General features: G+C 44.6%; 1 protein-coding gene across 1 annotated transcript in view; it reads right to left on the bottom strand.

Annotated features, from left to right (window-relative positions):
* Positions 1-23298, bottom strand: part of gfra2b (GDNF family receptor alpha 2b) — a 162438-nt gene that overhangs the window by 25712 nt on the left and 113428 nt on the right. Inside the window, exons 4-5 of the mRNA XM_085462934.1 lie at positions 20182-20381; positions 14759-14946 (exon numbers count right to left, since the gene is read on the bottom strand). Coding sequence (XP_085319060.1) covers positions 14759-14946; positions 20182-20381 — 388 coding nt within the window. The remainder of the gene's footprint in view (positions 1-14758; positions 14947-20181; positions 20382-23298) is intronic.

The raw sequence follows: 23298 nt of genomic DNA on the forward strand, positions 1-23298 counted from the left end.
CATATGTTAATGCACAAGAAACTGTCACAGGCAATAAGAGTAAAGCTGCTGAGCTTAATCTACTGCCTGTCCTACTTTTGTGTTTCACATCCCGTCTCTCCTCTTGGTTTCCTTTGTCTCGCTCTCCTCTTAAAGCCTCTCACCTGCTTCGTCTCTTTAACGTCGCTCTTCTTCTTCTCTCTTGAAAATTTTTGACAGACAGGTGAGGTGAAAGGTGGCGTGTGGTGACGGAGACGTGTGATCTTGTCGCTGTTTGAGACAGCGTGATGGGCTTTGTGTTTACGCCGAGCTTTAGCTGGCTGCCATCGCAGGACTGCATCATGTCCTCAGAGAGGACACGAGAGCGTGACACGGAAGACATGACTGTGTGGTGGCTGTAGAGAGTGATCAGGTGTGACAGACAGAGGCCACTGAGTGTGTGTCTGTGTGTGGGTCTGCGTGTCTGTGTGTGCGTGTGTGTTTACACAGGCACATTATGACAAAACTCACTCACTTGAACACATCCTCTAAGCATCTCCAAGGAAGGCTGTCACTGATGAAGGTCAAGTGATCTCAGCTTTCTCAGACCTGCTGCTAAACTTCACAAGTTCCCGGGCCTCAGCAGAACCAGACCCTCCAGAACTTGGTGGAGGCTGGACCAAAAAAATAAAATTCACAGGAATGCAGTGCTTCATCCGTCCATCCACTGCAGGCCTGTCTCTGTGAGTGTGTGATGATGTTGCTGTATTTCTGTATTTTGAGTCCCATGTGCTCGTGTCCCGGCCAGTCCAGCTCATAGAAACTATGCGGGGACGTTATACTCTCCAGGAAACTGCTGACATCTGTGAGTCCTTCTGTTGATGATTATGATTATTTTTCTTTATGCTAAGACGATGACCGTTTCTCTCTAACTGATAGAGTTACAGGAGGAACTGTTGGTGCTGAACAGACAGTAGCTGTAGATCTCTAAAAAAGTGAAAGGTCAGATTACACCGCTGGTTATGGCGCAGATTTCCAGCTGAAGCATAAATCCTCAGTAAGCTTGGAGCCTGTATTACAGCTTTATGCTGAAATACAGGCAGAGATCGGTGATGATGGTGCGGACTGGTTAGTGTGGGTCTGTGAGTAACTGCACAAACATGAGACCTTACTGAGACTCAGACTAGTTTATAAGCTTATTTTTGTGTCTTTGTTAAATCTGATCTTTGTGTTTGAATCGCCTGCACATACCAGCACACACACCTGCTCTCACATGAGAGACCAGAGCTGTGTTTATGAGAGGACCATCCTGACCTAAACCAGCCTGCCAGTGACCTGCGGCTAAACTGAGTCTGCACCCTCAAACCTCACCTAACCTTCAAACTGCTCATTCCAGAGACAGAAGTACCATCACTCACACACACACCGTACCATCGCACACACTCACACACACCTGCCCCTTCGCCCTTTGCTGCCTCGTCGTGGCAGATGCCATGTGAGGCATGAGCCAACTGCCGTCGAGCTCTTTGTTAGTTTTAAGGATGCATGAGGAGAGGGTTTACCACACGAGGCTGGTTTTTAAAGGACATCACCACCATCAGCCCATGACCTTCCTGCAGTTTTCCTACTAATAATTACTTCGAGTGACCTGAGGATCAGCTCCATCTGTCTGACTTCAAACCTTCACGTTTACTGGGTGAAAACTTAAAAAGTAGGTCTGCACCTCTATAGTGCCTTTTGCTTTGGGTTTTATGAAGGGCTTTCATTTATGCCTCCTTCTGTCATCACACAGTCACAAACGTGCATGCATGTACGAGGCTTTGGTCGTACATGCACGGGTACAATCGTGTTCTGGAGGCTTAGGAGACCTGGCTGTTGTCAGCTCTGTTACCTGCTCAGTTTTCAGCTCAGTCTTCAGCTCAGGCATCAGCTCTGTTTCCAGTTCACCCATTAGCTCTGTCACCAGCTCAGTCAGTTGCTCAGCCATCTTTTCAGCCACTTCCATCCTCTGCTGGAAGCTCCGGTGAGCTCATTCAGCCAGCAGGGGACTGCATCTCTGGTGTTGGCCAGAGGGGCCGATGGCGCGATATGGCAGCCTTGCTTCTGTCAGTCTGCCCCAGGGCAGCTGTGGCTACAACCGTAGCTGCCTCCACCAGTGTGTGAATCTGAGAGTGAATGAATAGTGGCATTGTAAAGCGCTTTGGGTGCCTTGAAAAGCGCTATATAAATCCAATCCAATAATAATAATAATAATTATTATTATTATTAATAAATCCCGGACAGACTGTTTGCACTGCACTGCCCCAGCCGTTGCATCCTGTGCCGGCTGTGTGCCCCATGCAGCTACAGTTAGCGTCCCTTCTGCTGGAGGTCTCCATACCTGCTGGCCTTGCCTTTGTTCCTGCTGGAGGCCCAGGAGAGCCCCTTTGTTCACCTGGAGTCAGGGTCAGCTCCTGAAATGTTTATTAACTGTTTCCTGGGCTCCTGTGCCTTTCGTGGGCCTTTTGTTTCAGACTGTTTGAGTTCCAGGTTTTCTTGTGAACATTTTTGTTTTATTGATCAGTTTCAGGGTCAGTTTTAGGTTGTTTATTTAGTCTCCTCTTGTTTGCCTTAGTATTTTTCTATCAGTTCATTCGTGTCTGCATTTTGAGTCCACTCCTTACTACATACAGTCTGCCTCAGCCAGACTGTGACAGAATATTTGCTGAAGTTTAGGATGCTCAGTCAAATTAATCAGCTCTTCAAACTTAATACAACACGCATGGAAGCCATGACCCAGAAAAGTGGATTCACATCAAATTTTAAACCTGGCTTTAAACACTGAACATCTTATTAATCTCTTAATTAATATTTTACTCATGAACAGAAAGACTGAGCAGGCACAGGTTTGGTTTTGACTCATCTTTGAGACCGGATGTTTCAGACTCTTTCCTCCACTCTGTGAAACCTGAGAAGACTGATGACAGGAACCTGAGGGCATCAGTAAAGGCATTGACGGGTTCATATCCAGACTCATATCCACCACCACTAAAATAATCAGAGTATTTTACCCTGAAACAAAGCGCTTTACCCGTGCAGGAAGTAGTTAGCATGGTGACAAATGAAGGTCAGAGAGCGATGATGGCAGAGCCAAAGACAGCAGAGGAGTTGGGGCAGATTTAGCTGAGGAGTGCAGTCTGCTGCCTCAGAAACCACTTGATCAAATCCTGCCGAGCACTCATCTCCCTGCAGGGCTCGTTAAAGTTTCATCTCCACTAATCATCAACCGGCAGAGAGATGGAGCAGATGTACTGTACGCTGCCTGACCTAAGATGTTTCCTCTGAATTAGACTCAGACCCTCGTAATACCAGGACTCTGGAACAGCATGCATGAAAAAAATATGTTTGAAAAAGTCATGCCTGCAGGTTACCGCGCGGAGGTGTTCGTGTGACAGCGGCAGGAAGTTCCCGAGCGTTCAAGTCTTTCTTTGATTTGATGTGTTTCCATCGTCTCGTGTTCAGACATGTTTGTATGAACTTCTTCTTACGGTCATTACATTTAGCACGCTCTTTGAATTTTGGTTTAAAGGTACCGGCTTTACAGCCACCGCTCAGACGCTCCAGGCAGCAGCCATCATAGAAGTCCTGGACTCAGCCGTCTACATCAGATGACAACCGAGGCCTCGGTTTGCTGCTCCACTTCGTGGAGATTTATTCCATTAAGGGACCATTTTCAACTCATTAGCCTCTGTTTAGATAACACTTTTATTTGTAACATTAGCTAAAATATTTTTCCATATTTTCTTTAATAAACGTTAATATTTTTATTAGAATTTTAGACAGCAAGTGTTCATGAGTCACGTCTGCCCTGCAATATCTTTAGCTGCACTTGTAGCTAGCCTTTCATACCATCTGTTCAGATTTGTGTTCGATCATTTTATTGTATTACATTGAATTTTTACAGGCTGTGTCCACAGGCAGGGTTTTCTCTTCAACTTCAACTTCATGAACATGAAGCCAATTTTTTGAGTACAATGCAACTGAAGTATATAAAATCAAAGATTTATTTATTTATTCAAACAATTAATCTTTAATTAAAATGTGCTCAGTGAGAAATGAATGTGTAACAGTTGAGTAAATTTAATTAGAGCAGAACATTTTATATTTTACAAAATTATATGGAAAATTTCAAATTAAAAAGTGAGAATTTCAATGTGAAGTTGAAATTCAGAGTCTTTTCAGCACAGAGTTTTTTCCTTGCTAAGGTCACGACACAAACACAAAATATAACCAATCAGGATCGAGAGTGTGCAGACATGACAACATCAACACTGTAAATACCCACGGAGCACGAATGCATCACTTGTTCCCAACTAATAAATAACACATTCACACAGGACACACTATTACACACACACACACATGCACACAAACTCACACATTAATATTTAGTGTTTCTCCGATAAATCAGATCGTCTGTTTTCCTGCTCTCATTTATCGCTGCGCAGTGTGTTTGTGTCTGTGTGTGCATGTGTGTCTGCGGTGGTGTGTGTGTGCAAGTGAAGGTGAAGAATATTAAAATGAAATTACAGCGAGGCTGAGTGAGTCTAAATGCCCTCATTACTGACTGTCAGGCAGCACGATGTATTCGCAGTGACAGACACACACACTCAGGCCCTGCTGGAACGAATGAATCCAATTAGCTCTGCTGTACATCCTGACAAACACACATTAAAAGTGTATATGGTGATTTATAAGAGCTTCCATCAGCCGTCCATGCAGAATGTATGTTCCCTTATCCTCCCACTCTGACCCTGACTTGTCAGTCATGGTGTAACAGACTCACAGATCCCTCAAGAGTTATTCAATTATCAGGTCTGCATTAACGGGGATAAACAAAGCACAAACACACACACACAGACACACCTATGTGAATACTCAGCGCACATTAATGCTCACTAAACAGAACTGTGTGGCGTGGCAGAAAAACAGGATACCAGTGGAAATAAACTTCCTCAAACCTGGAGAAGCTTTCGTGAGTGGGGGAACAGAATGTGTATTTCAGCTTTAGGGGGCTCACACTCTTCTACAGTGAGGTGGGTCCATCCTTCAAGAACCCAAGAGGAGCAGTGCAGATCATTGAACCAGCTCCTTGCAGCCTCGAGGGCGTGTGAGTTTTTCCAGACAGTCTGCTTGTGTTTTCTGGACCTGGAGAAGAAATCTGACTGCAGCCCCTGTAGACGTGCTTGGTTTGCATCACCATAATGGACAGACGGGTGGGCCTCACAGCCTGTTTGATGTGTTTCTGTGGGTGTTACCAAGCAATGACTCCACTGCGGCACTTTTGCTGGGGTGAAAATCAGCACCTCCAAGTCTGAGGCCAGGGTTCAGAGAAGCAGAGCGCTGGGGTGAAGACTGAGGAGAGTGTGAAGGATGTTCTGCCCTCACCTGCTGTACCGAGGTGTGGGCGGTGACTGAGGTGGAAATGGGCTTCCACTGAAGGAGTGTGAGGGCTGTCCATAGGAGAAGAGCCATTGCTCCTTCACATCAACAGCCGACCACAGCTGGGCTGGTTTGACAGCTGGGCTGCATGGCGCCTGGGTGACCAGCACCGGGACATTACGTCTCTCTGCTGACTTGGGAACGTCTGGAGAAGGAGTACAGTTTATGACCTTCAGATGAAACTGCTAAGCTGCTGCTAACTTTATAACTCAGCTGAACCTGAATCCTCTCGTTCAGGGACGCCTCGATTGGCTGTGCTAATCCTGTTATTGGAGCCTTTCAGTGTTTTTAACTCAGCCATGTCTCAGACTGATTTTGTGTGCAGAACTGTTTGTTATCAGTTAGAGGATAATCAATGTGACATGTCATAAGCAAGCGATCATGAAGTGATCACAAATCCATGGTTGATGAATATGAAATGCAGATTTTGTGATGGGCCATTTAATTATGATTAGTCATCTACGGTGTGTAAATGCTCCACATGTCGTCATGAGTTAGGCACGCAGTTTGAAACCTGCGAGTGAGTTCATTCATTCACTCATGTGTAATAAATGATTTATGATTTGAGTACTTGTTGGTGCACATGCCTCGACAAACTTTTGATCTGATTATGAGATTTATTGTGCATGAAAAATTAAAGTGCAGACACTCCAAGGAAAATAGACAGGTTAACACGGCGGAGTCACACCTGTTTAAAGAACCACCCCATCAACTCATCAGCACAGAGAAAACACAGGAATAAAAGTTCCACACAACAACAAGACGCAGTGAAGCTCATCGCTCCATCAAGAGCACTGCAATCGCATCATCACACCCATCACTGCTGACATTATAACGAGTTCAGCTTTCAGCAGCTCAACATTACACGTGTGAATACTTCAGGGTCCCTGGACCACTGCAGAACCCCCACATGTTCACTGATGAGAGGATATAAAACTTGAATAAAAGTCTGTGGATGCAGAGTAGTGAAGCTCAACATCAGGTTCCATGTTCAGAAGCAATCAGTAGCGCAATTAGTGCTCACATCAGAAATGTCTGACAGCAGGATGGACTGTCCCTTTAATCCTTCCAGCTGCAGCGTGCTCCTAAATCCAGAAATAATCCAGGACCAACAGAGAGCTCTCGTGTGCACGTTTCCTGTCCCTGCCCTTGTAAAGACAGGACACGAATGCGACACCGCCGGGCGCTGCACGTACGTAGATATAATTAGAAAAAGATTTAGTGCATGAGAAAGTGCAGAGAAAAGCCCCGCAGCATGAGGGTAACTGAAATCAGATAACTATAAAACAAGCAGGATGCTCACATCAGTAACACTGAGCTGTAACAGTGGATCATAAATCCATATATATTATATAAGTGCTTGAGTATATGAGTATCACTTTGCTTTCTACTCATTTAGATGAATAGAGCACCTGAACAGCAGTGTGGTGCTTTGAGCAGAGTCTATTTCACATGAATCTGAGGACGTATATGAGGTAAAGTGTTGTGGGGTTCCACAGGGATCCATTTTGGGTCCCGTGTTAATCACCATGCTAGCCCTAGGGCTAATCGTGCAGAGCGATGGCCTTGGCTGCCTAGTCTCTGTGTCCTGTTAAAGCCCATCAGCTCTGATGACTCACACACTCGCTCTGCTTCATGGTGCAAAATAATCCCACCCAGCATAAGCACCGCCATTGGACCTTTGACTCAGAGCAGGTCATCCACGCTGTCCTTTGTCCTCCACATCAGTCATCCTCTCACACAGTTGAGCTTCACCTGAAATCTGAAGAGCTCAGACAGACGAACTCTGCAGCCTCTTCCTCTTCCTCTCTTCTTCTCTCCTTAAATTTTTTAAAATAATGAAAGCCTTCTAAAAGTTTGACCTCCTTTTTTTCATGTGTGTGATTGTAAGAATACTTGCTTTCTCTCATTTCCACTGAGTTAATAGTGATAACAACTGAAATAGTCACTTAAGGTAACTAAAGGTAAAGTAATAAAGGTCCCGTCTTTGTAAAGTTCCTGCTGATGATTAACTGTGCAGTTCTCTGCAACTCCAACACTACTCAAATTTCATTAGGAGCCATTACTCTGACATTACCATTTGTAAGGCGAGTAACTACAGACTGGGGCAAGGAGGTTCATAAATGATTGGGAGGGTAAGTTAGCTCATGATGTCAGTGTGTTTCCTTCCTGTCCTCCTCAGTATTTGGAGCTGTTATGGGTCTAAAAGCAGAAGAATTCCTTTTTCTAAATTCTGTGAACTGATCCTTTAATAACTTCTAACTTAACTTGTGATAGACTTGTTGGAGCTTTCCGCCGGGACACATCTGGCAAATGTGAGGATTTATGTGCATCAGATTCCTTGTGACCCCCATCAGACTGAGAATGCTCGCTGTAATGACAGCGGGGCGTATGCAAACACATACACACACTCATTTGCCGAGGTGCATGGCACTAAACTGCTTCCCCAAACCCACCAGCAGCGACGGAGGTGGCGGCTCAGTGCTGCTTTAAGGCGAGCGAGCCAATCTAGCAGCGGCAGCGCTCCATTACACGGTCAGTGAGGTGGGGTGGTGCCGTGATGGAAATAGCTGCCTCTTTTCTGTAGGTCACAGAGGACGCCGGTACACGCACCAGGCCCGTCCGCTCGCGCCGACGTGCTTGTGATTCATCTCATTTCCTCTGCACTCGTCTGAAGCCTGCTTTCCAGGTTGGGGGGGGGGGCAGTAAGACGAGCTCACCCTGTGAAGATGGTGCAGAAAGCAATATAACCATGAGTGTGACCGAGGGCGAGCCATCCTGATGCAGACGCTGGCTCGTCAGCTATGCTAATATGTAAATATGCAAATGAGCATTCACACTCAGGGACTCTTAATTAAAGAAACAGCGAGAGAAAACAAAGCAGCAAGATCACCAGACACAGACAGGAAATTGTGTGCACCCAGGTTAAACATTCAGGAGGAGCGCCACGGTGATGCCACCAATCAGAGAGCAGCCCCTACCTGCCGCTCGCCCTCATATTCAGAACAAACAGCGCCATGTTTGCTCATCGTAATGAGATCCAAACCAGGATCTAAATCACTCCAGAGTGCTGTTTGCAGTTCAGAGCAGCTTCAGTGGCTTGCTTTGTTCTCAGCCCCAGAACCACAGCCGGAACCACAGGCCCAACTAAATACTCACGCCCAAGCCCTCGGACCAAACCGCCACCATGGCCGCCTCAGAGAGACCACACCTCTGATACCGGACGCAAACACCACCTCTGTGGAAGCACTGAAGAGAGAACATCCACCAGGTCACTGCAGCCACGTGCTAAACAAGTTTCTAAAACCCAGTCACGTCAAGTTATTCATGAGCATGGTGGACCAACGTGCCACACAACTAGCTGGAAAAAAGCAAAGCAAGAAAATACTGAAGACTAGAAGAAAGAAAAGTGTCAGAAACTAAAGATGTAAAGACTTCAAACAAAGATTTTAAAGATGAGTGTTGGAGAGGTCATAATTTGAAGAGCCAGACCGCTGAGCTGCTGACCTTAACGAGCTGTTAGCACTGTGCTTAGTTAAAGTTCAGAAAGGTAAGAGTGCTGATCCATGTACTCACTTCAAAACAAACAATAAAATGTTAAAATCAATTCTAAAGCGCACTAAAGTGAAAAAGAGGGAAACACAATCTCGTTTACGAGCGCCTGTCCGGAGAAGAGCTGCAGATGCTGGAATCAATAATCAAGCCTGGACGAAGTGAAAGCATGAATTACTTCATCAAAGTCAGCAGATGAGAGAATGTTTTTAGTCTCTGCAAGTCTAAAAGATGATTCCCTTTCAAGTCAGGTGTTATAAGTACAGTTATGTATACCAGGCATGAACAGGTCCACACCTGTATATGGACAAACCCTCAGCAGCCATGATGGACACAAGGACAGCAAATCATGTAAATTAACAGGTGGTGTATACCAGCGGTCCTCAAACCCCGGGCCTCGGAACGGTACTGGTCCGTGAGTCGTTTGGTACCGGGCCGCGAGAGTTGAGGCTCCGGTGTGAAATGTATGGTTTTCAGGGTTTTTATCGGTTTTCAGCGTTATTTTGTTATCGTTTTTATTGTTAACTCGGTTTTCCTGGGTCTTTTCACGTGTGTTATGAATAAATCTTCTTTTTTTTCGGTGCCGGTACTAGTTTTATTTTGTTGTATTTATCCGCGACACATTAAAGGCCGGTCCGTGAAAATATTGTCGGGCATAAACCGGCCCGTGGCGCAAAAAAGGTTGGAGACCGCTGGTGTATACCATGACTCCGTGCAGAGATCTGCAGGTGAAGCCTGAGTGCACACAGGTGAGTGTGTGCACTCAGCGGGAGCTCTGAGAGGTGCCGCCGTCTTTGGCTCAGTGAAAATGAACAGCAGGTCTGACTGTGCTCTTATTTGAAATGCAAATAAAGTCCAAAAACCTTTTAGAGCACCCCGTAGGTTTCTCCTACATTACCTGTGGCAAAGGCCATATTTAATTACTCCTTCTGTCACTCAGAGTCCCTCTCCCAGCAGTCGTTTCATCCCGGCTGCTTTTCAGCCTCAGTGGGAGGCAAGCCACCCTCCGAGGCCGCCGAGACCCGGAGGACCTGCGGGATTCCCATGATTATGCAGCTCTCCGCTCTCCATCCGGGGTTAATGGAGGCTAAAAGGAAAAGAACGAGCCTGCTCCGGATTCTTTTTACAGGCAATCAAACACGATTCATGCTCCATGTGTGATACCGGTCGTCACCTGCAGTGCACTCTGAGGGGAGGGAGGGGACTCGTTGGGGGGGTCGTGGGGACATTTATTTGGATTTTTGCCTTCTGGCTTTCAGCTTACTCCAACTCCCACTCACTGATGTATCTGCTGCTTCTCCATAGGTCACACTTAGACACCGAAACCACAGAAACCTCCTGCTGCTGTCACCGAGAGGAGCTTGTAAAAACCTGGGAGCTGTCTGCAGGGGCAAAGGATCATCTAAATACTCCACCAATAACCACGTCATGACTTTCGGGCCATGCCGCGCCCACCCAACAGCTGACATAACCTCTCCATATGTGGGCAACCCAACATGAGCCACTGCCCGAACTGGACTCTGGACTTCTCTGCCAGGTTTCTCAGTGAGTCCTAAAAGCAGCCCAGGTTAGGTCCCGAGGAGTCATCGAGGAGTTGAGTTGCTGAATCAGCTGATTGAAGAGTGGAGGAGCTTTCCTGCATCATATGTTGGAAATACACATTCTTAAAAACAACCTTTGCACATGTGGGAGCAATAAGAGCATCAATCTATCACCTTCACAGGTTCTTCACAGTGAAGAGATCCAGCCTGCTGTGGAGGAGCATTGCTGCTGCTGAAGCAACAAGCAACTTTTGATGGGAAGAGAGCTCAGCCCAGCAGGCAGGTCAGCTGTTTACATGCTTCTCTCTAAGCATGCTCAACCCGCTGAACTGATACCCACATGGAGGACAGAATATGTGACTGAAAGCTGACAGCAGGACGGATAGAGACGGTAAACCCCGGAAAACTGGCAGAACAACCTCGGGATGAGTTCTCTCCGGCCACCGTGTGAGAATTAAATATGCCACTGGTGCACTAACAAAGGATCTCAGTTCAACCTTCAGGTGTTAGCACCTTTCCTCGAGATTACCAAACCGTCCCACCCGCATCGCTGTTTGTTTCATCCAGATGGTTTGAGGTCTGGATTCTGGGAATACCTTTAGCTTGGAGCCCCTTCTGGGGATTTTAAAGGTTGCCTGGCATTTACATGTAAACAGCCAAGTGACTTCAATGTGAGTCACTGTGATTCTTACACCTGCTTCAGAGGTTTTCCTCTGTATTTCTATATTTCCTGTATTTTTCAGACTATAAGGCACTTAAAATTCTTTAATTTTCTCAAAAATCGACAGTGCGCCTTATGTATGAATTCTGGTTGAGCTTACTGACCTCAAACCGATTTTTTGTGGTACACGACACTCAAAAATCTGCTTCAACATAATATTATGGTGTGATTATAAGGACCCCAAAATGGCACCTTTTAAGAGACATGCTTACGGGCCGAAATCGGCCACCTGTCAAACTCAGACACTGAAGATCGAGAATTTGATGGATTTCTGGACGAAGAATGAACTGAAAAAGTGAGTGTTTTGTTCTGTATTTTATGTGTTACAACTGAACAATGTTGAGAGTTATCGTGAATGAGTTGATTAAAGTTTGAATTATGTAACAGTTTTGTTTTGCTTAATGCACCTTATAATCCGGTGCGCCTTCTGTAACAAAATAGACCCGTTCATTGATATTGTGCCTTATAATCCGGTACGCCGTATAGTCCAAAAACTACGGTACATTATCAGTTGTAATCACACATAAATAAATCCAGGACCAGGACAAGAGTGGGAGAAGATCCACACAAGGACCCTCTGGCTGTTTGCTGACCACTGTTTCATTATCAGCTCATTTTAAAAAAAGACCTGATCTCCTCTTTAAAGGCTGAAACTGAAGTCCACATGAAGAGGTGGTTGCATGAATCTTATCTGGACCAAAGCTTCACTTTGTTCACTTTACTGTTTCACCATAGGCACCAAGTGTACTAGGGCTGGCATCTGGAACAATACACAGCTAAAAATGTCATATTAAATTAAAATGTAATATATTTCCAAAGCATAAAGAGTACTTTATGAAACGTACCTGTACATAACGTTAACATTCATGTCACAGAGCTTGAATTTCCACCAAACCGCACCAGCGGAGCTCAGGCTGCACTCCCGGTCATCAGATACATGCACGAAACAAACGTTTGACCTTTGAACTGCACCCCGACACTAACACAGAACCAGTGAAAGGACGCTAGCAGTCACAGTGATTGAATGGTTCTGTCTGCTCGAGCAAGTAAGCAGCCTTGGTATTAGCATTCAGAACTACCTGAAAACAATCCAGGGCAGATTTACTAGTTGAGGAAAACAGCGATCGACAGAAATCCATACAGGACAAGACTGAGTACATCAACTTACACCATCTTACACCCCAAAAATCCCTCCATAAGCTTCAACTGGTTCAAAACTCTGCTGTTCGCATTATTATCAGAATCCCCTCCTACCAGCACATCACCCCTGTTCTTCAGGAACTTCACTGGCTCCCAGTGAAATTCAGGATAATATACAAACTTCTTCTGCTCACCTTCAAGACCCTTCATAACCTTGCTCCTCCTTACCTTTTTGACCTGTTAAGCACTACCTACCCGCTACTACTGCCCACTCACTTTGATCTTCTTCTTCTTCTTCTATCTCATGCCTTCTTTCCACCTCACCACAGTGGGAAGGAGAGCTTTCAGCTGCTCTACTCCCAGGCTGTGGAGCTCTCTACCCCCAGATTTAAGAAACATTGATTCCCTCCCCCTGTTTAAATCTTTAACTCAAAACCTATCTGTTCAAATCTGAATATTCACTGTGAACCCACTGTTTGTTTTTGTTTTTATTGTCCTTCATTTTGTCATCTCTATTATATGTTTTATTCTATTGTTAAGTGTCCTTGGGTGTCTTGAAAGGCGCTTTTAAAATAATTTAAATAATAATAATAATAATAATAATTATTATTATTATTATTATTATTATTATTATTATTTTATACTTATTATTATTAATAATTATTATTATTATCATTATTGTTAATATCTATAGAAACTATATACCCTGGCAGCAGTCAGGGGGCCCGTTAGCATCAATAATAACCCGATCGATATATCAATGACTGATAAACATGTGTCAGAGTTGACTGTATGTCCACTGTGTTCGCTCATTATCTTCGTGCTGCTGTGACGGCTCGCCCTACTCTAACTTCAAGTTCCTCTTCATGTTGTAAGCCTGACTCATGCAGGTAATCAGTCCTTGTTACAGATGTCTGTGTTTATTTGTATGAAACATCTGGAAACACCGGCCTCACTGTGTGACTGCACATCTGATTCTCTGCTGAAGCAGCTTCATCACTCAAAACCACGAAGAGACAGCATGTGCTCACTTTAATCAGACAAGTCCATCAAGTGCTTAACCTCCACCCTCAAGGCTGAGTGCGCACACACACATACACACTAACACACACATACACACTAACACACACACTCCCCACTCATACATGAATAAGCTTGATGAGATGAGTCTGACCTCAACTCTGTGCTGAATGTATGAAGGTGCTGGAAGGAAACAGTTTGAATCATTAAATGATGGCAGTGAGCTCTGTGAGCTCAGCCTCAACGGCCAGGCTGAACCAATGAAAATGCTGAAAATGTGTAGCAGGAAATAAAAAACCAAACAGGGACTGACGGACTGAAGGTGGCGATAAAACTGACCTACAGGAACAGGAGGCCTGATTCCAGCCTGAGATCTTCTCCCAGAGCTCGACTAACAGGTTCAGGTTCAAATGGTCATCAATCCAAACAAAGCTCTCGGATATTAATAAAATGACTGACCTGTAGTCTATGAAGAACATCCTCACGTAGCTCTTCCTGTTCTCCAGATGGCTCAGCACTCTCTGTGAAGGGCGATGGACCGATTTGCTCTGTAAGCAAACTACTACCCCTCCGTGGAGGGAGGGGGGTAAAGAGTCTCTGATGTACAGTTTTCGTCATATTTTCTCACCACTCTGGCTCTTTTCTTCTCACATTTTCATATTTGGAACTTTATTATATTAAGATAAACTTGATTTTTCTACCTGAGGGACAGGAACATATGCACTGTGAGTGCTTTTGAGGTGATGATGAGATTAAGCTTGACTGTCTTCAGATGCAGCTACTTCAATGGAGAAGCATAAATCCAGATGTTTAGAAGACCTGACCTGCACATGTGGAAAAATAGAGATTTCTTCTGTTTCAGAGTGTAAATATTTCCTGCAGCTGTGGGTTTGAAACTGTGCATAGCGTTATTTCTGATGATTCCTCTAAGTGTGTGGCACCTTTGCAGTATCAGTCACATGACCTAGCAGCTCTGTCTCAGGTCAGGTGCTGCCTCCATCAGTGGATTCAGCTCATACTCACGCAGATAAAAAAAAAAAATCCAATCATGTGTGAGCATTTTCCCGGCAGTGCTTCCTTCTCAAGGACGCCTGGCCTGTAGTCGCTAAAGGGGGCAGGTGTGTGCGTGTGTGTGTGTGTGTGTGAAATGCTGACTGGCCCACTTTGAGCCTCTCTCACCTTTAAAGCCGGTGCTTACCAATCAAATGTGTAATTTGCACCTGTGCATCTATGAGATTTCTCCCCATTAAGCTCTTGAGCTGCTGATTTCATTGATTAGCTCCTCCTCTGGCTTGGCGGAAATCATGCTGAGGAGCCCTAACGAGGCCTAACAAGGGTGGCTCACCTGCACAGGGCGTCCGAGCGGCAGGTGCGCCGCAGCTCCAGACAGCTGGCTTTGTGCCTCTCCTGGTGTGAGCAGGACGGGACAATGGTGCGACGGCGACGCTCAGCACACGCCTGGTCCGGGCACGAGCAGAACAGCAGGGGGTAGCTCAGCTCCCATGACACCCGCTCGAAAAACTGTCGCAGGGCCTGAAACACACGATGCGAAGAAAAAGGTAAACAAGACGAGGAATGTGGTACAGGTGATTGAGTGCAGCAAAAAAGCTAAAAGCACTAAACTATTATTCCTTAATATGAGAAAAGAAGCCTGCATTAACAGTATAGCACAGCCTGTTAAATAATAATATCACTTTCCTAAGTGCCGAGGGAGACAACCGCCTGGCCGGGACTGGTGTCTGCATTTATCTGGAATATAAACTAGGAATTCCCAAATTAGGAAAAAATATCTGGAAAGAGAAAAGTGGCAAAGTGGTCTGTTTCACTGAGGAGGGATCTGCAGCATCACTGGTCCCTTTGATTTAATACTCACTAGCTTTACAACAAATCAGTGAGACTGGTGTCCACAGGTATCCACATGGTCGGGATGCTGAGTAAAATGTTAAAAAGAAATCTGAATGATTCAAAATGAGCTTAGATTTTTATTAAAACTGAATTTCCTCAGTTTAAACACGTGACAGGTTTTCTGTTTTATACTGAGAATAAATTCTAGATTTCTGAGATCACTGCATTCTCTATTTATTCACGTTTAATTCAGCATGAAAACTTTGTCAGGATTGGGGTTGTACACGGATAAAAGTTGTTCATGTCACACCTGCAGGAGGCCCTCAGCGTGAACCTCCTGGCACACAGCTTCTGTGCTGATGTTAATGCTGAAGGAGATCTGGAGCGCCGCAGTGACCCCAGTACTAACATAGCGTTCCACACATCTCACGGGTCTGAAACATCTGGGCTCAAAGATCAATAGGTCTAAATGTTTTTGTTAGAATCCCGGTGAAGGCCTAAACTTCTTTGGATGCAGCTCATTTGTTTTGCTTGTTAGACTTGTCAGAATTGTTTGCGGCTAGGGATGGGTACCGGTTCTGACATAAACGGTAGTAACCAGACCGAAAAGCAGCGCACATTTCGGTGCTTTTTTTCCCCTGAGATGTCATACACTTCAGATTCTAGCCAATCATTTTACCTTTGCAAGCGTAGTAGGCAGGCCCAGGTACGTACGTTCTTTTAGAGCAGAGCTACAGATTAAAAATGCCCAAGGTAGGGTTTTTTTTTGAATGGTGCTAGCTGTGTGCTTACTGCACACGTGCATATGTTTGTGCTGGTGGAGCATTTTTTTTAATGACATCATCTGACCAATAATATGGCTGCTATGAGGTTACTGTACTAAAAGCTCATCTGAGAATAATTACATAATTTACACCTGCAGGTATTATGACCTGGTAAACAGATCAGTCTGTGAGTGAGTGCTGCATGCTCTCAATTTACATGAACTAGTTTCAGTCAGAGGCTCAGAAGGAAAAACGGTTATTTATTTAATTTTTATGTTGGCCTTATTGACAGATACAGTGAAGAACTGGCAGGAAAGCAGAGGGAGAGAGGGGAAAACATGCAGCAAAGGGCCGCGGGTCAGATTTGAACCTGGGCCGGCCGCTCTCAGCCGTACAGCACATGGGTGCCTGCTCAACGCACTGAGCTCAACTGCCACCCTGAGCAGTTATTGACGAATCAGAAGGTTGGAGGTTTGACCCCCTGCTACTGCAGTCTGTATGTTGAAGTACCGTTGGGCAAGATACTAAAGCCTGGTGCATCCATCCGAGTGAGTGTGAGTTAAACCACTTGTTTCAATACAGAAAACTGTGCCCGTGTGACCAGGAGGATGAGGCCTGAAGGACCTTCAGCATAAAACAGGGCTTATACTGTTTTATGCTGCCTATACTGAAAAAGGACAATTTTGACAAGACACAAATGAACAACTACAGGCCGATCTCAAATCTCCCATTTTTAAGTAAGATCATTGAAAAAGCAGTTTCTCAACAGCTCAATTACTTCTTAAAACAGAATAACTGCTATGATGCCTTCCAGTCGGGTTTTAGACAGAACCACAGCACTGAAACCGCTCTGACCAAAGTGTTTAATGACAAATGTCTGAATACAGACAGTGGAAAAATGTCAGTCTTAGTTTTACTGGATCTCAGTGCAGCATTTGACACAGTTGACCACAACATATTACTCAAACGACTGGAGAACTGGGCAGGTCTTTCAGGAACTGTACTAAACTGGTTCAAAACATACTTAGAAAACAGGAAATACTTTGTATCAATAGGTAACTTCACATCTGAGCAGACAAGTATCACATGTGGAGTTCCCCAAGGTTCCATCTTGGGACCCCTTCTGTTTAACATTTACATGCTCCCACTGGCACAGATTATAAAGAACAACAAAATAAACTACCACAGCTATGCAGATGACACACAAATATATATCACAATGTCACCAGGAGACCGAGACCCTGTACAGGCTCTTGGTAAATGCATTGAGGAAATTAATGACTGGTTGTGTCACAATTTTCTTCAGCTAAACAAAAACAAAACTGAGGTAATAGTCTTTGGCGCCAAAGAAAAACGATTACAGGTCACCAGAGAACTTCAATCTATACATCTAAAAACCACAAACCAGGCGAGAAATTTGGGTGTAGTGATGGATGCAGACCTAAACTTAGAAAAACACATTAAGACAATAACAAAATCAGCTTACTATCACCTCAAGAATACAGTGGGGCAAAAAAGTATTTAGTCAGCCACTGATTGTGCAAGTTCCCCCACTTAAAATGATGACAGAGGTCAGTAATTTGCACCAGAGGTACACTTCAACTGTGAGAGACAGAATGTGAAAAAAAGAAATCCATGAATTCACATGGTAGGATTTGTAAAGAATTTATTCGTAAATCAGGGTGGAAAATAAGTATTTGGTCAATAACAAAAATACAACTCAATACTTTGTAACATATCCTTTGTTGGCAATAACAGAGGTCAAACGTTTACTATAGGTCTTTACCAGGTTTGCACATACAGTAGCTGGTATTTTGGCCCATTCCTCCATGCAGATCTTCTCGAGAGCAGTGATGTTTTGGGGCTGTTGCCGAGCAACACGGACTTTCAACTCACTTTCAACAGATTTTCTATGGGGTTGAGGTCTGGAGACTGGCTAGGCCACTCCAGGACTTTCAAATGCTTCTTACGGAGCCACTCCTTTGTTGCCCGGGCGGTGTGTTTTGGATCATTGTCATGTTGGAAGACCCAGCCTCGTTTCATCTTCAAAGTTCTCACTGATGGAAGGAGGTTTTGGCTCAAAATCTCACGATACATGGCCCCATTCATTCTGTCCTTAACACGGATCAGTCGTCCTGTCCCCTTGGCAGAAAAACAGCCCCATAGCATGATGTTTCCACCCCCATGCTTCACAGTAGGTATGGTGTTCTTGGGATGCAACTCAGTATTCTTCTTCCTCCAAACACGACGAGTTGAGTTTATACCAAAAAGTTCTACTTTGGTTTCATCTGACCACATGACATTCTCCCAATCCTCTGCTGTATCATCCATGTGCTCTCTGGCAAACTTCAGACGGGCCTGGACATGCACTGGCTTCAGCAGCGGAACACGTCTGGCACTGCGGGATTTGATTCCCTGCCGTTGTAGTGTGTTACTGATGGTGACCTTTGTTACTTTGGTCCCAGCTCTATGCAGGTCATTCACCAGGTCCCCCCGTGTGGTTCTGGGATCTTTGCTCACCGTTCTCATGATCATTTTGACCCCACGGGATGAGATCTTGCGTGGAGCCCCAGATCGAGGGAGATTATCAGTGGTCTTGTATGTCTTCCATTTTCTGATGATTGCTCCCACAGTTGATTTTTTCACACCAAGCTGCTTGCCTATTGTAGATTCACTCTTCCCAGTCTGGTGCAGGTCTACAATACTTTTCCTGGTGTCCTTCGAAAGCTCTTTGGTCTTGGCCATGGCGGAGTTTGGAGTCTGACTGTTTGAGGCTGTGGACAGGTGTCTTTTATACAGATGATGGGTTCAAACAGGTGCCATTCATACAGGTAACGAGTGGGGGACAGAAAAGCTTCTTACAGAAGACGTTACAGGTCTGTGAGAGCCAGAGATTTTCCTTGTTTGAGGTGACCAAATACTTATTTTCCACCCTAATTTACGAATAAATTCTTTACAAATCCTACCATGTGAATTCATGGATTTTTTTTTCACATTCTGTCTCTCACAGTTGAAGTGTACCTCTGGTGCAAATTACTGACCTCTGTCATCATTTTAAGTGGGGGAACTTGCACAATCGGTGGCTGACTAAATACTTTTTTGCCCCACTGTATATCAAGGATAAAAGATCTGATGTCTCAACAGGACCTGGAAAAACTAGTCCATGCATTCATCTTTAGTAGGCTTGATTACTGTAACAGCATCTTTACAGGTCTACCTAAAAAATCAGTCAGACAACTACAGCTCATTCAGAACGCTGCTGTTCGAGTCCTCACTAAGACCAAAAAAGTGGACCACATCAGTCCAGCACTGAGGTCTTTACACTGGCTGCCTGTCCATCAGAGGATAGACTTTAAAGTTCTGATGCTGGTCTATAAAGCTCTGAATGGTTTAGGACCAAAATACATCAGTGACCTCCTGACCCAGTATGAACCTTCCAGATCCCTCAGGTCATCTGGATCCGGTCTTTTATCAGTTCCCAGAGTCAGAACCAGACACGGAGAAGCTGCATTCAGCTTTTATGCTCCTTATATCTGGAACAAACTCCCAGAAAGCCTCAGATCAGCTGAAACACTCAATTTATTTAAATCCAGGTTGAAGACTCACCTGTTCTCAGCTGCATTTGAATAAAGCACCAAATCCACACTTTTAAGCTTAAATTTCAAAACTAACATTTTAACTACTGATTTTATCTACTGTTCTGATTTTATCTGTTTTGATTTTATATACTGTTTTTTTTGTTTGTTTGTTAATTAGTTAGTTTGTTTGTTTGCTTGTTTTAATCAATTTTAAATCATGCTTTTCATTTGTTTTTGTTTCTAATGTCTCTGTAAAGCACTTTGAATCACCTTGTTGTTGAATTGTGCTATACAAATAAACTTGCCTTGCCTTGCCTTATTAAGCATCCCCTGCCTGTGACCTGCAGCATGTACCTGCAGTCTGGGTCAGAGCTATGTTCCTTGTCTTTAAACCACCTCCCTGCTACATTTCCCACATTCCCTGCCTTTGACGCTGGAGCAGGATGCTGTTGTGGAGTTTTTTTTTATCTACGCTTTGTGAAAGTGTGAAATTAAGCTGAGCTTCGTGCAGCTGAGCTGAACGCTGGGCAGTTTTCTCACTGCTTCAGGATTTCCCCTCAAACTTGAGGCGCTGCACCCACCTTCTGACATCGCTTCCTGCTACACGGCTCCTGATAGCCCGCAGAGGGCTGCGGGGGCGTGGTCTTGCTGCAGATGGAGTTATAGGCAGATCGGAGACGTTTACACGTCTCGTTAAGGTTACAAGCCTTCGCCGCATCCAGACAGGGGTTACAGGGTTTCCCTGCCTCGGAGCAGGGGCTCATCTTGGTCAGAGATGAATCTGCAGAGAGAGAAGAGATAAAAGATAAATTAAAGAGACTCACACACGTCTTTGTGCCCGAGCTTGCACTAATTTGTGCACTTAATGAAATAATCTGCTGAAAGATAATTGAACATTTTCAGAGAGCGACTTGACTTCAGCAAGGCTCCAATCAGCAAGGCTGTAATCACTCCACTCGCGGCACTCTCGCGTCTCCCAAAAGACACTTTTAGACTGAAAGCTTCGATTTCTGTTTTTATGATTAACCGTGTTTTTCTGCTTCTCCACTTACTTTGAAAAGTCCGAAGGCCGGAGGTCAAAGAAAAACAAAAACAAAGAGAAACTCAGAGGAGGAACAGAAAGTCACCTTCGACAAAATAATAAGAACACTACTACAGCATGCACCATTAGACAGGTGAATTTGAATAATAACTACAGAGAAGCTTCGCTTGTTGTAGAAAAGTGAACATTTCGCCTCCTGTCTATTCTGGCCGGGCTTGTCCTCCAGAGAGGAGGTTAGCCTGGGAACGCCTTGATGGTTCTGGATAAGCTGGAGGACGTGGTGAGAAGGAGGTCTGGGCTTCCCTGCTGCTGCCCCCGAGACCCAACTTCAGATCAGCAGAAGAAAATAAATGAATGATTTAATGTGTTATTTTAGATTTGAACTTTTATTGAAGTGGATGAACTAGCTTCAATAATGCACGGCGCATTGCTCAGTCACAGTTTTAATAACACGTGAACTTTTGTACTAACATGTTTTCATACAATATTTAACATTAGTTTATTTAAAGTGTTTTTCTGCCTTGCTGTCTGGTGTATAACATGTAATGTTGATAATGAAGCGGCATGGTTCATTGTTGAAGAATCTTTTTTTTAGTAGACGAAGAAATTGGTCGCCAGGAACATCTCTGATTTATCTAACCTGCGATCTTTGTGTAAACCCAGTGACATGTTTGCACTGAATAACATATTAAAATCACACGAACGATGTGTGACTGATTGCTCCGTCAGCCCTCTAGCCTGCACCCGCATGCCCAATAATCACAGGATGAGAGCAGAGTGATCACAGATCACGTCCATCAACGTGATTGGACAGGTTAAAGGTCATCATTGTAACTGTGTTTCTTCCTAAAACAGAAAACTCGAAATACAAAGCTGAGATTTTATAAATGATATTTTTATCAGGATGTCTGAGTTGTTGTGATGAATTCAGATAAACTTAAATGAAGAAGAGCTGTCTTTGGTACGCTGTACGAGCTCATGTGACTAATCCTCTGTAATCCTGCGTAAACCACTTACTGCTTAAGTTTGCTCCATGAGTCAATCAGTCTGCATCCTTCTTCAAATATATAAAACGACTTTTATATATTGGACGTGTTTAATAGAGAGACTCAACATCCACACAGAAACATTTTAACAACTCAGACTGTGAAGAAAGAAAACCACACAAAACAGCAATCAGCGCCGCACACAGACCCACAAACAGACACAGAACATGCCTCCGTCAGTCAGGGCTCCCTGCTCTCAGAGCCAGCTCACTGTGACACAATCCTAAACAGCACAGCTGTCACGGTACTGGGTCGTGTGACCCAGTGTTTGAGTTTTTATGTATTTTTTTGTATTTATTTTCAGTCTAGTTAAATTCTAGGTTGCTGTTCAGGCCTTATTTCTTAGTTATTTCTGTCATCTCCGCCTGTACTCAGTCTCCCTGGTTCCTGCGTCTATGTTTCATGTCTATGCGGTTAAGTTCATGTCATGTTTTATCTCCATGTCTATGTCTCCGTGTTTCCTGTTTTATTTTGTAAGAGTCTGGTGTTCTTTGTTCATTGTAGTTAGTGTTTCTCTCCCCTGTATTGTCATTATGTTTCATTCGAGTCAGCTGTGTTCTCATGTGTCTCCACTTCCCCTGATCACCTCATGTGTGTATTTAAGTCCTCAGTCTTCCTTTGTTCGTTGTCGCGTTGTCTGTGTACTTCCCCTCTGGTCAAGTTAAGTGTTTTTCAGGATTCTGTGCAGTTCAGGTTTGCCATTTGGTTTCTGTTGTTTTTCATGCAGCCGCACGATGAGGTTCTGTGCAGGTCATGTCTGTTTCGTCATGCCATTTGGTTCACAGTTTCCATGCATCTGCACAGCATTCTGTTCACAGTGATCATAGTTATTCCTTACAGTCAGGTTAGTATTTTTCCAGTTTAGGTTTTTGGTTAGTTGCAGTCTGTCCCTGTTATGTTTTGTCTACTCCCTCCTGCATCAGCCCAAATAAAGGCTCTCTTTCAGTTTAAGTTCACTCCTGTCTCCTCGCCTGTGTTCGCGCCTGGGTCCACCACACACTCTCCACACGGTCTGCCCCCGCTGGCCGTGACAACAGCATCCACCTGCTCACATCCACCCAACAAACAGCAGCACAGAAGTCTGTTTTTCCTCCATCAACAACTTCAGCTCCATCAGTGCACTCACCATGTGACCTAATTAGGACTGTAACAGGAGGCAGTGTTTGTGGTTCTGTGTCCTGCAGCTGTGTTAGGGTTTAACAGTGAGCACGCTGCAGGAGCAGTGAAAGTGCTGTAGTCGTGTCCATGTCAGGTCTGAGTGCTGCAATCACATGTACCCACATGTGATTACATGTAATCACCTGCATTCACATGTACAGCGGTGCTGATTAGCATCTCCTGCCTGTGAGGCAGACTGCTCTGACCACCTTCGCTGTGCAGGACGTTTCTGATGAGCGCATGATACACAGGGACACGCCCAGACTGGCTGACCCTGGGTCAGCTGCTAACAGGCAAATAGTCTTAAGTGGAGCAGAAGCAGGCCGAAGGACTGGCGGCATGTCTGACAGGTCTCTGCTCACTGGCTACAGAACATTATAGGGAGAGGGGGTCAGCTGACGGCCTGTGAGGTGCTGATTAAACGATATCATCAGCAACGTGGTAAGACACCA

This window comes from Copadichromis virginalis, linkage group LG7, assembly GCF_057382275.1.
Source record: "Copadichromis virginalis isolate Kocher_CV1m ecotype Utaka linkage group LG7, C_Virginalis_male_GT1.1, whole genome shotgun sequence".
NCBI lineage: Eukaryota > Metazoa > Chordata > Actinopteri > Cichliformes > Cichlidae > Copadichromis > Copadichromis virginalis.